The sequence below is a fragment of the Lepisosteus platostomus genome, chromosome 16 (genome assembly GCF_059453375.1).
Source record: "Lepisosteus platostomus isolate fLepPlt1 chromosome 16, fLepPlt1.hap1, whole genome shotgun sequence".
Lineage (NCBI taxonomy): Eukaryota > Metazoa > Chordata > Actinopteri > Semionotiformes > Lepisosteidae > Lepisosteus > Lepisosteus platostomus.
Genome location: NC_142626.1, coordinates 1,223,276 through 1,236,276, shown reverse-complemented (window position 1 = coordinate 1,236,276; position 13,001 = coordinate 1,223,276). Strand labels below are relative to the sequence as shown.

The 13,001-nt window shown below is 58.3% G+C and overlaps 1 protein-coding gene and 1 long non-coding RNA gene across 2 annotated transcripts; one reads left to right on the top strand and one right to left on the bottom strand.

Moving 5' to 3' along the window:
• Positions 1–461: 461 nt before the first annotated feature.
• On the bottom strand, positions 462–2,623 carry LOC148646594 (uncharacterized). Its single transcript, XR_015927799.1, has 2 exons — positions 2,323–2,623; positions 462–1,517 (listed from the first exon to the last, which is right to left on the bottom strand). It is a non-coding gene; the product is annotated as an uncharacterized LOC148646594 (long non-coding RNA).
• On the top strand, positions 1,513–10,415 carry rab1ba (zRAB1B, member RAS oncogene family a). Its single transcript, XM_088609423.1, has 6 exons — positions 1,513–1,833; positions 2,767–2,839; positions 4,142–4,237; positions 4,876–4,971; positions 5,176–5,307; positions 6,657–10,415. Exons 1-6 carry the CDS (start codon positions 1,820–1,822, stop codon positions 6,849–6,851), a joined length of 606 nt encoding a protein of 201 aa, XP_088465549.1. The 5' UTR covers positions 1,513–1,819; the 3' UTR covers positions 6,852–10,415.
• The last annotated feature ends 2,586 nt before the right edge of the window (positions 10,416–13,001 follow it).

Sequence of the window (13,001 nt, the reverse complement as noted above, 5' to 3'; positions counted from 1 at the left end):
TAACCCCGGTTTCCTGGCCAAATTTCCCATTGGCCCTTACCCCTCATGGCCTCCTAATAACCCCCCTCTCTGAACTGGCTCCATCACTCTGCTCTCCTCCCCACTGAGAGCTGGGGTGTGGGGAGCGGACTGGCGCCTCATCCAGGTGGGGGTACACACTGGGGGGGGTGGAAGGGAGTCCCCATTGCCTGTAAAGCGCTTTGAGTGGAGTGTCTGGAAAAGCGCTATATAAGTGTGAGCAATAATTATAATTATTATTAATTAAATATGATCTTTTTTTTTTGCTGTTTTCATTGTTTTACCTTAACTTTTATGTGAAGCACTCGGAGAAGCTTCTTTTAAAAGTGCTATATTTATCATTATTATTATTATTATTATAATTATTGTTATTACTACAGTCGACACTTTTTGAAGTCTATCAAGCTGCGCTGCAGCTGGTTCTTACAGTATTTCTTACCGGCCGCTACACGAGTTTCTCGCCGGAGTATCTGGAAATACAGCGGTCTCGTCCCGCCCTCTAGTGGCCATAAGGAGCACCTGCGCCCTGGTACTTCCCTACGTCATCATGCACTTCAATTCAATTTCCAATTCAAGGTGCTGTATTAGCATGACCGATGGGTACCATCAGTGTTGCCACAGCAAATTAAAATAATGAAATGCACATGAAACAAAACAGAAAATAAAAGTAAAATAAAAATCTACAACCATATTACAGACATTTACAACAAAGACATACAATAAAATGTATTTGAAACAGCATCATGCTGTGCTTTGAGTTCTCGTACAGGACATATTATACAGATGACCAAGTCCCCGCAGTGGACGCTCGCGGGGAGAGTATCGCTCTGCACCTTTATATCGCTTCCGGGACGAGCTTCGGACAGTCACGATTGAGGACAATTTCTCACTGTAATCAATCTGCGGAGCTGAAGTTTCCATGCGTAGTACAGAGCGTGTTAAAGGGACCCCTTCTCCGCACGTCTGCGTGAATTCCAGTTCAATTCAAGGTGCTTTACTGGCCTGAGCAATGAGTAAAATTAGTGCTTGCAAAGCAGAGCAAATACAATTAACATAAAAAAAGCTACCGACGTTTACAATACAGACACATGATAAGATATTTATCTTATCTTCTCTCTTACATATAGACATTTGGGGCATTGTTGGGAGACAGGCTCATTGTTCCTCAGGCTGGGACAGGAGATCACATACTAGGCTGCCAGTTCAACTGAGTTCCCTCCTCCCTCTCCCAGTAGGACTGGGAGTTGTTGTGTTTCTGGCAGGTGTGGGAACTCTGGGATTAGATCTGTAAATCTCGCTAGGCAGCCAGACGTCATCGAACCCCTTACACGTTTTCAACTGTGAGCCCCTCATCGCCTGCAGAAAACTACATTTCCCGTCGTGCCCCCCCCCCGGGTAGGACCCCGGTGAGAGGCAGGCGCCTGCGCGCCGGGCTTCCGGGCGTCTCGGAGCTTCGAACGCCACGTCTTCTGACGTCACTGCCGCACCTGCGCAGCCATCTTGGATTTCGGTGGAAAAAAAAAAAAAAAAGGGAGTCAGACGAGGCGACCGGAGAAGAAGGAATTTTTTTTTTTCAAGGAAAAAATAAAAAAAGAGAAGGAGGGGATTTAAAAAAAGAGGGTGTCAGCGGGGAGTCATCTACAAAGAACCCGACATCAGCGGTAATACTGAAAGCTCCGACGCGGGGAGAGCGGTGTGTCGACACGGTCCGACGTCTTTTATTGAAACAGACGAGACCGGACGGAGCCGAAGCGCAGACAGCCCGCAGGAGAGACCGGAGACCGACCGTGCCCGAAGCGCCATGAATCCCGAATAGTGAGTAACCCGTCCCTCCCCGGACACCGGTCTCTCCGCTGCGGTACCGGGCCGCCGCTCCCCTCCCCCGTCCGCCGGGACCAGACCGGCTCGGTGGGCGGAGAGCCCCCGTGGGTCGCGTTTCCGGGCCCGGCCTGGGCAGGACCCTCGCTGCGCCGGCCCGGCTGGGCACGGTCCGGTCTCGCCTTCGCCGGCGAGGCGTTGTTTTGGTCTTGGGAAGATCTGAAGCTCTCTCTCTCTCTCGTGTGTGTGTGTGTGTGTGTCGCTGTTCGTTTTTAATCCCCCATCCCTTCGGTGAAGGCTGGGCTCGAGTGATTGACCCAAACCGAAACCGGTCCGGTCTGTCCTGTCTGTGCGGTCTGCCGCTCACCTCCCTCCTGGGAGTTTTTTTTAAGACGAGCGACTTGCATCGAAGTGTGAAAGAGATCTTTTCCTCCATAGATATATATATATCCACACACACACACATAAACAACAACAAAAAAAAACCTGCTCATTCCCCCGGATGTCTCTGCCTGTCCTGTCAGAAGGCGAGTGAAAGCACACGGCTCGTCTTCAAGGGGAGATTCCCAGATTCCCAGCCCCGGACCCTACTTCTCAACGGATTTCTGTGGCAGGAAGTGAGAGTGGGGGGGGCGGGGGGGATGCATTTTACTGATGCGCATGTGTCTCACTCCCCATTCCTGTCCACTCCTGGAATCTGGACCGGAGACTGTAAGATCTGGACTCCCTCCTGGTCCTACAGAGCCAGATGGGTCCCCTGGTTGCCATGCCAACCTCCCAACCTTAACCCCCCCCCCCAGGGGCCTCCTCACTTCCCCGGCCCAGCGAGCGCGGCGGGCGGGCCCGGGTGGGCCGGGTGGCGCCGGCCGCCTGCGTCCACACCGCCCGTCCCGCCCCGTCTCAGCCTCCTGTGTGTCCCCTGTCTTGCAGTGACTACCTGTTCAAGCTGCTCCTGATCGGCGACTCTGGAGTGGGCAAGTCCTGCCTCCTGCTGCGGTTCGCGGTAAGCTCTCCCGTTCCGAGCCCCCGGAATCGGTCCTGGCCCTCTTTCCCAACGGGTGCCTTCCTGCGGCCTCCGATCCCTGCTTGGAATAATAATAATAATTGCTAACACTTATATAGCGCTTTTCTGGACACTCCACTCAGAGCTCTTTCCAGGTCATGGGGATCCCCTCCACCCCCAGCAGTGTGTACCCCCACCTGGATGACGCTCCAGTCCGCTCCCCACACCCCAGCTCTCAGTGGGGAGGAGAGCAGAGTGACGGAGCCAGTTCAGAGAGGGGGGTTATTGGGAGGCCAATGGGAAATCTGTCCAGGACGCCAGGGTTACACCCCTACTCTTCTCGAGAAGCGCCCTGGGATTTTTAACGACCACAGAGAGTCAGGACCTCGGTTTTACGTCTCATCCGGCGCCTGTTTACAGTCTAGTGTCCCCCGTCACTATACTGGGGCATCAGGACCCACACAGACCGCCCTGCTGGCCCCACTCACACCTCTTCCAGCAGCAGCCTTAGTTTTTCCCAAGAGTCTCCCCTCCAGGTACTTATCAGGCTCACACCTGCAAGAGCTCCAGTGGGGCTGCCAGCTGGGAGTTGCAGAGTGAAATGGCTGCTGGTTCTAAGGACAGTAAGGGGGGTGGAGATTTCTCCCACGGAGCTGCTTGTTAATCAACCTGTGCCACCAGCAGCTGTATCACCTGTGCTGCAGCTGTATCTCACCCCCAGCACCTGGAGGGGAGACTCCTGGGAAAGCTCAGGCTGCTGCTGGAAGAGGTGTCAGTGGGGCCAGCAGGGGGCTTTATTGTAAGAGGGGAAAAAAAGCACATGACGAGAGGAGACAGTAATAATATTGTGATCCGGGTGTGTGGTACAAGCAAAGGGGGCAGACGCAGAACCAGTTCAACAAAAGCCCTTCTGAAGAAGAAGGTTTTGAGTCTGAGGATTTGAAGGCGCTCAGGGAAGGGGACTCTGATATCCTTGAGGATCTTGAGGATAGAATTCCGGAGAGTAGGGACACAGCAGGAGAATCCTGCTGATGTGAGTTTCGAGCCAGACCTGTCGCCCATGGCGTGTAGATGTGGGTCAGTGTGGATTTAGATGTGCAGTGTAACCAGGCTGGGGGGACAGGCAGGGATTTAGACTAATGAAGGTTGTGAGGTGGGGGGGTAGGAGGCCTTCAGACCCGAGGTGGGACCACCTCAAGGCTCAGAGCCGCCCCCAGTCGCCCGTGCCTGTTTCGGACACTGGGGGGTCGACCCAGGCGGCGCCGTTTCGACTGACCCCCCGGCCTGTCCCATTTCAAACAGGACGACACGTACACGGAGAGCTACATCAGCACCATCGGGGTCGACTTCAAGATCAGGACCATCGAGCTGGACGGGAAGACCATCAAGCTGCAGATCGTGAGTGAGGGGCCGCCGGCACCCCCGCGCCGGAGGGGAGCAGGCTCACGCGCGGATCGGAGGGAGGGAGCGAGCGCCACAGCGGGGTTTTGCGAGAGGCTGGGATCTGACATATAAGAGGGGCGCTTGAAAAGGCCGAAGCGCCATCCAGCCCGTTCGGTTCTGTGCCTCTAGAATCCCGTACGGCGTGCCCTCTGACCTCTGTGAGCCCCAGCCCTGCCTCCCCGAGGGGGGGGGGGGGCAGTTGAGAGCAGCCAGTCGAACCCTGGACCGCCTGTGTACAGAGAGGTCCCCTCCCTCCAAAGCTGAAATCCAGCGCTGGCGGTGTGCGGTACTCGAGATTCGCCAGCGGTCTCTTTTGCAGGGTGACCAGCAGCAATGCAAAAACCTATCGCTGAGAAACGTAGGCATGTTGCGTTTAAAATGGCGGAGTCTGATGACAGGCGTGCAGGGAGTAGACACTCCGACAGGGAGCAGGATCCCTGCGGTCGCCCACACCTGCGCAGCGTCCTTGCTCGGTAGATTCGCACACTACCCTGTGACTCACGTGTTTGTGACTGCTGGCTGAGACTGCGGGGATGATTGATGACCGACTGGTCTTCCTCTCCGTCTCTCCTGGTTCTCCCTCTCCTCTCCAGTGGGACACGGCCGGCCAGGAGAGGTTCCGCACAATCACCTCCAGTTACTACCGGGGGGCTCACGGGATCATCGTGGTGTACGACGTCACGGACCAGGTGAGCACCCCTCTCCGCGCCTTCGCTCGCCGAGAGATTCCTCCCAGTCTTCGCTGGCTTGCCCGAGGTGTCGGACGGGGGGGGCGGGGGGGCAAAATGATTTTCCCGGATTGCTCCACCACCAGTCAGCAGGGGCGGGTCTGCTTCCCAGATGGTGCTGTGATGTCTCTTGCTGAAATGGGCTCTCCTCCTCCCCCCCCCCAGGAGTCCTACAGCAACGTGAAGCAGTGGCTGCAGGAGATCGACCGCTACGCCAGCGAGAACGTCAACAAGCTGCTCGTGGGCAACAAGTGCGACCTGACCACCAAGAAGGTGGTGGACTACACCACAGCCAAGGTGAGCGCCGCGGGCACCCCTGACTTCCTGCTTTCACAGAGCCCTTCTGTGGACCGGGACCGGAGCCCCCAGTGTACCAGGACTGTCCTACTGGACCGGGACTGGAGCCCCCAGTGTACCAGGACTGTCCTACTGGACCGGGGCCGGAGCCCCCAGTGTACCAGGACTGTCCTACTGGACTGGGACTGGAGCCCCCAGTGTACCAGGACTGTCCTACTGGACCGGGACCGGAGCCCCCAGTGTACCAGGACTGTCCTACTGGACCGGGACCGGAGCCCCCAGTGTACCAGGACTGTCCTACTGGACCGGGACTGGAGCCCCCAGTGTACCAGGACTGTCCTACTGGACTGGGACTGGAGCCCCCAGTGTACCAGGACTGTCCTACTGGACCGGGACTGGAGCCCCCAGTGTACCAGGACTGTCCTACTGGACCGGAGCCCCCAGTGTACCAGGACTGTCCTACTGGACTGGAGCCCCCAGTGTAACAGGACTGTCCTACTGGACTGGAGCCCCCAGTGTAACAGGACTGTCCTACTGGACTGGAGCTCCCAGTGTAACAGACTGTCCTACTGGACTGGAGCTCCCAGTGTAACAGACTGTCCTACTGGACCGGAGCTCCCAGTGTAACAGGACTGTCCTACTGGACCGGAGCCCCCAGTGTAACAGGACTGTCCTACTGGACTGGAGCCCCCAGTGTAACAGGACTGTCCTACTGGACTGGAGCCCCCAGTGTAACAGACTGTCCTACTGGACTGGAGCCCCCAGTGTAACAGGACTGTCCTACTGGACTGGAGCCCCCAGTGTAACAGGACTGTCCTACTGGACTGGAGCCCCCAGTGTAACAGGACTGTCCTACTGGACTGGAGCCCCCAGTGTAACAGGACTGTCCTACTGGACTGGAGCCCCCAGTGTAACAGGACTGTCCTACTGGACTGGAGCCCCCAGTGTAACAGGACTGTCCTACTGGACTGGAGCCCCCAGTGTAACAGGACTGTCCTACTGGACTGGAGCCCCCAGTGTAACAGGACTGTCCTACTGGACTGGAGCCCCCAGTGTAACAGGACTGTCCTACTGGACTGGAGCCCCCAGTGTAACAGACTGTCCTACTGGACTGGGACCACAGCCCCCAGTGTAAGAGGACTGTCCTACTGGACTGGAGCCCCCAGTGTAACAGACTGTCCTACTGGACCGGGACCGGAGCCCCCAGTGTAACAGGACTGTCCTACTGGACTGGAGCCCCCAGTGTACCAGGACTGTCCTACTGGACCGGGACCGGAGCCCCCAGTCTATAAGACGTCATGAGCTCTTTGAACCTGCAGCGCCATGCCCCTGCCTCTCTCTGCTCGCAGGAGTTTGCGGACTCGTTGGCCATCCCCTTCCTGGAGACCAGCGCCAAGAACGCCACCAACGTGGAGCAGGCTTTCATGACCATGGCGGCCGAGATCAAGAAGCGCATGGGCCCCGGGGCCACCGCGGGGGGGGACAAGCCCCACCTCAAGATCGAGAGCACCCCGGTCAGGCAGTCTGGGGGGGGCTGCTGCTAGAACCAGCCCCTCCCCGCCTCATGGTCCCCCCTTGTACCCCTCTCCCTCTCGGATTGAAACGCCCCCACTACCCACCCTCCCCATCTGCGCAGCCGGGATCCCCGCTTCACCCTTACCCTTTGAATAAGGGTACCCCAAAAGTGGGTTTTGGGGGGGGGAGGGGTGGAGGGTTGGGCGGTATGCTTTAGTGAGGTCCAGGCTATGACCCTCCCCTCTGACCTCTGACCTCTGACCCCTGTCCCTCCCCCCAGCCCACGAACACAGCATGGGTGTGGGCTTGACGCGTTGTGGGTGAGCTTGCCCAGACGGAACGGGGGGGGGGACATTGTCTGGCTTGTCCCCCACGGCCTGCACCCCCTCTCCCACACGCGCGCGCGCACACACACACAGACACGCGCAGGGGCCGGGGCAGGCCGGCTGTGGGAGAATCTGGTGGGGGGAACGGGGGGTGGGATATAGAGGTCTCCCGTGAGATGGATGGGGGTTCAGGGGGGGACCTAGAAAATACACTGAACCTCATAAAACCTCCCCCCGCCCCACACACACACACAGACAGACACACACACACACACTCCAGGGAGAGAGAGAAAAGAGAGGGGGATGTTCAGATTTAGGCTCAATTTGGGAATTTTTTTTTACCAGCTGGAGGGAGAGGAAGGGGATTAGTGGGTACAGGGGGCAATCTGGGGGCCTCACATCCCCGATTCCCCCGCGGAGGAAGTGAGGAGGAGGAGGAGGAGGAAGAGGGAGAAGAGAGAAGAGGAGGCCCCCCCAGGGAGTTGGAGAAAGTGGGGTGGGGTTTGGGCTGGTTTGGGGATTTTGGGGGGACTGTGGGGGTGGGGGTGGGGTGGGGAGAGGGAGGCTGCGTTAAAGGAGGTGAGACCTTGCGGACACTGAAGTGACCACAGCAGCACGAGCCGCAGGGACAGGTCAGCGACGAGCTCGGCTGTGTCCAGTGCCCTCGTCTTCACCGCCCCCCCCCCCCCCCCTGCTTCCTTTGTCGTCGTTACTGTCGTCGTCGTCGTTGTCATAGTTTTATTTTTTGGTGTTTTTATTAACTGTGATTTTTTTTTTAACCTCTGGATTTTACTTTTCTAACCTCTGGCTTTGTACAGTTCCTGGGTGGCGATGAGAGGGCTGGGGGGGGGATGGGGGAGTAGTTTAAGATAATGTGGTCCTTTTCTCCGGTCGGACTGTCTCTGTGAAAGGCCTCTTCTCAGCCTGGCTGAGCTGCGTATATATATATATAAATATTTATGTGCGTGAGTGTGTGTACATATTTTATTGTGTTGCCCTGCCCTACGTCCGACCACGCCTGTGCGTGTCAAGATGCGTGACCAGACGCTGGTTGGCGCTGACTTGGCGCAAGTAAGAGCTATGCCTCCTGGGAAGGGTCGCCCCCCCCAACCCCCCCGTTCAGGTGCCGCAGAACAGGGCCGACCCCGTCCCCACCGACCCCCAGCGCCTGCTTTCAGCTCACATGGGTGTGAGACGGTCTTGTCGCGGCTGGAGTTGGCGGGTGGGGGGGGTCTGTGTCACGGCTCGGGCGCAGAGCCGGTCCGGACACGCAGGGCAGCCGTGGCGCCGGAGAGCCTGTTGGGTCTTCCGGGTTCAGCTCTTCCGATCTGCTCTTCCGGTGTGGGTGTGTGTGTGTGTGTGCGTCTGAGCGCGCGTCCCGTTGCGCGTGGGGGGGCGGCGGTTTTGCTCGCGGCTGCCGGGGGGGGCGGGGGGGTGCAGAGGGAGCCGTGGAGGGACTGGTCCCGGGAAGGAGGAGACCGGATATGAACTCCCGAGTTCTCTCCTCTGCCGACGGGGCCCTCCGTGTCCCCACTCTTTCCCAGGGCCGATTTCTGGGGGTGGGGTTGTTGTTTTTTTAGATCCAGGCGGGACGGAGGAGGGGTGGGCACCGCCAGTCGGATCTGGCCCGGTTCACCAGGGTTAGGGGTCCGACTGAGTGATTGTGGGCCGGGCTTGACGGAGGGCGGGGAGCCGGCAGCTCTGCAGGGACCGGGGCCACACGAGCCCCCTTTCGGGGCTCGGCGTCCCTCACTTTATTAAGACTCTTTATGGGGGTTACCTCTTGGGGGGGGGGGGCTGTGGGTCGTTCGTGCTGGTAGTAGCCCCTCTGTCCTCGCTCGCCGATCTGCGCCCCCCGGGGGGCTGGTGAGTCTCAGGGGGCTCCTGGATCCGTGAGAGCATAGCGCCCAGGTTCTGTGTGCCGTCATCGCGGACCGGCCGGCCCGCAGCTGTTCGTTTGGTTTGTTTTTTTGCTCGGGAGCTGTTGCGGTTCTGGTGGGTCGGACGCTCAGGTCGGGGGGGCGGGCTGTTTGGAGAAGGACGCTTTAGTGTCCCCCCCCCCCCCCCCCCTGCGGCGCTCCTGTTGGCCGGCGTGTCTCCTCTGCGGATGCCACCGCCCGGACGTGACGTTTGAGCCGAGTCGCCCGCTGTGGGAGGGAAGATCTGACGGGGCAGGGCTGCTCAGCGCGAACCCCAGAGCATTCTGGGTTTTCCTGTGGGGTGGGGGTGGGGGCAACTCCAGCAGCGTAGACGGACCGTAATGTAAATGGCTAAATTATTTACTTTTTTTTTGGGTGTGCTTGGTGGATGAGCTGATTTCCAGCGGCGAAACGGTCGCACGTCTCCGTTCGCACGTCAGCTCGATTGCTGCTTCCCTCCAAGCCCTTGAGTAGCCTTCACAGGAGGGAAATGCAGATTTAAAATCTGCTCAGAAGAAGAGAATGGAGGTTTCTTCCACCTCGATTGAGCCACGAAGCTACGGACCGCGGCTCCGGCCCAGCTCGCCCCCCCCGGGCCCCCCCGGGCCCTGGCTGCCATTCCAGATGAGCTCAGAAACTTGGAGCCGGCGACCGGCGGGTTTGTGGCCGCGTCGGCCCGGTTTCCGACTCCGGTCAAGGATTCGGGCCGCAGTCCAGGCCCCGAGGGGATAACGTGGCCCAGACACACAGCCACCCCCCACCCCCGAAACCGCGGGCACAGCTGGCGAGCGTGGCGAGGCAGAGCGATACGGGGGGGGGGGGGCAGCCAGCGGGGGCCAAGTCCGCACCACCACCCCCAAATCCTTGTGCGTGTTATTTTTAGTTTTCCAGACATTCCAGAAGCTGTTCCGATCCCAGATTCCCCGTGCCACCGGAGCACCCCGAGCGTAGCTGAACTACCACCCTCGACACGGAGAAATAAGACGCACCTCGGGCCGTTCCCCCCCCCCCCCATGCAGGGCACGAGGGGGGCTTGGGTGGGGGTCCCGGGACACTCGCCAGAAGGAGGGAGGGCCCGGACACACCGAGATCACGCCTGAATTCCCCCTCCCTCATCCTCGTGTCGTCTCCGTCTTGATTGTTGGAGTCGGTAGAACGGACCGCCCCGTCTCGCGCCGGCCGGACCTCGTCTCCGGCCCGCCGGGGAGGGCGAGGGCAGGTGGGGGTCAGCCGGGGGCAGGGGCCGCTGTCCGCTGTGTCCAGGACGCGGGGGGGGGGGGAGAATCCTGTTGTTTTGTACACTTCACTTGCTGTCTCTTTGCCAAAATAAAGACGTACTTGTATTCTACGCGAACGGCCAGCCGCGCTGGTGGGTCTTGTTTTCTCTCTCTCTCTCCTCCTCACTCCCTCTTCCCTCCTCTCCCCGATCCTGGGCCTGCTGCCCCCCAGCGCCCGGGAGCCTGTGTTCCAGCCTCGCCTTCGGTCGCCTAGTCCAGCCCTTCCTTGACTTCATAACGGGACGGGTGTGAGCCGTCTGTTCCCAGCCCTTACACTGGGGGGGCTGTAGCAGCTGGGTGTGGGATGTGCAGTAAGATCCCAGCCCTGGCACCAGAGGCCAAGTGCAGACGCTCCAGCGACGCAGCTGCTGAGGGGCCGTCAGGCTGCAGGTATCGCCTGAGGGAGGGGGGCAGCAGGACCAGTATTGGAAGCCACGGCTCCAGGTTGTTGGTTTGTTTTGCTTTTGTAGTTCGAGTAGGCAGCTGTGTCGAGGAGAAGTAAAAGATTTATGCCGGGCTGAAAAGAGAAGAAAGGGAAACGCAACGTTTCGGGAGCCGAAGAAGGCTCCACAGCCGAGATGTTGTGTTCCTGTTCTTCTCTTTTCGGCCTGGGATAAACCTGCACCTGTTCCCTGTTTTCCTTTCGTCCACGGCCGTGCCATCGGCCGTGCGTACGATAGAGACATCTTTAGAAGACGAAGGCGGATAAAGGAGGCCGTTGAAGGGTGGATGGGTGTCTAGGCAGCCCTGTCTGTGTAGGTCCTGCCCGAGTGGAGGATGGCTCGGATGGGGATGTCTCTTTCCATCTTTCCCCTGTGTTTCCTGCCACCCGACCTCTGGGCGGTCCCCAGCGCTGGTGCGATTCGGGCGTCGGTCTCGCTGCCTGGAGGGCCGGAGCAGTCCGTTAAACCGTTAACCTCATCGCCTTCTTAATTAGACCCTTCTAACGATTTGTCTCCAGCTCTTCTGCGGTGGATGACACAAGTCATGTGCTTCCCTCAGGATAAAGTGACCTATAAATCACCCTGGAGCGGGGTCGGAGGTGTTAACAACTGCACAGCTCATTCATTCATTCATTCAACTGGGAATGTCAGGCTAGTAGACGCCTGGCCTCCAGGAGCGGAGTGTGAGACCCCCGCTGTAGTTCGGCTGCATGGCAGTCTGATCCACTCCGGGTTTTCGGCAGCTGCTCACGGTCTTGGGCAGAATGCCACTGTCGGGTGCCTGGGTGAGCTTCGCCTGGGTGGGGATCGGCTTGCATGCCAGCCTTGGTCGGCGTCGCCGTCCCTGTACGGTCTCTCCTCGCGGCCGGGCGGGGAAGGGGCAGCTTCTCCGGCTTCCTGTGCCGCCTGGAGCTGCGAAGCGGGAGAAGGAGCGTCGCGCCGCACCAGCCGAACCTTTTTTTTAAAAAGAAAAAGAAAACCGCCCTTCCCTCGGCGTTGGTGTCGCACTTATTATCGTCCTCCGGGTACTTCCTGTTGTGAGCAGTGGCCCGACAGGCAGTTTGGAAGGCTGTACTGCGGGTTCTGTAAATTGCTAGGAAGGGGAGCTGTCTGTAACTGGACCACGTGCACAATTGGTGAATGTATCATAAATGGAATGAACTGATCGCAGAGAACTTTATTTAAAAAATGACAAGGGTTTTTATTTCCTGTCGAACTGCAAAAAGGCCCCTTTGGCGCCCTCCTCAGACCACCCTTCATCACCGTCCCTGATCAATGCCGCACATCCCCTGGGTTTTCCACTGGGAAACCACTGGCATCCCTGTTGCTCTGTAATAACACCCGACGAAAAAAACTCAAGAGTCTTGAGCTGGTCTTCTTGTGTGTCTTAATTCTGTCTTTTCCATGGACTCGCGAGAGTCGTATGATGTTCTGCTGTAGGGGAAAATAAATGACTGAATTGTACAGTGTGAAAGAAAACCACGGTAACACCCAGCCCGTGTTGTGTTTGCGGTTTATTTGTGTTTCTTCTGATTATGTAAATATGAAGCACTAAAGACACTTGATCCGTTCTTTTTGTCGTTCTTTGTTTCCTGGTTGGCTGACGTCCTTCCTCTGCTGCAGAACAGGGTACGCAGTGATCATCAGTCATGTGAGGGGTCAAAGGTCATAGAGCTCAGCTCGCGTCCTGATTGGTTGAGCTACTCAAGTCTTGTTTAATAATCGTTGTAATTCCTTGCGCTTATATAGTGCTTTTCTGGACACCACCACCAACAGCAGCAGCCAGAGAGAACCAGCACACTCGCCACACCCCAGCTCTCAGCGGGGAGGAGAGCAGAGTGATGGAGCCAGGTCAGAGAGGGGGGTTATTAGGAGACCGTGACTGGTCAATGGGAAAGACAGGACACTGGGGTAACACCTCATATTCCTTTCGAGAAACACCCTGGGGTTTTTTATGATCACAGAGAGTCAGGACCTCGGTTTTACGTCTCATCCGAAGGACGGCGCCTGTTTACAGTCTAGTGTCCCCGTCACTATACTGGGGCATCAGGACCCACACAGACTGCAGGGTGAGCGCCCCCTGCTGGCCCCACTAACACCTCTTCCAGCAGCAGCCTCAGCTCTCCCAGGAGTCTCCCCTCCAGGTGCTGGCCTGGCTCACCCTGCTGGGCTCCAGTGGGCTGCTGGTGGTGAGCCACAGGGCGATGTAGCTGC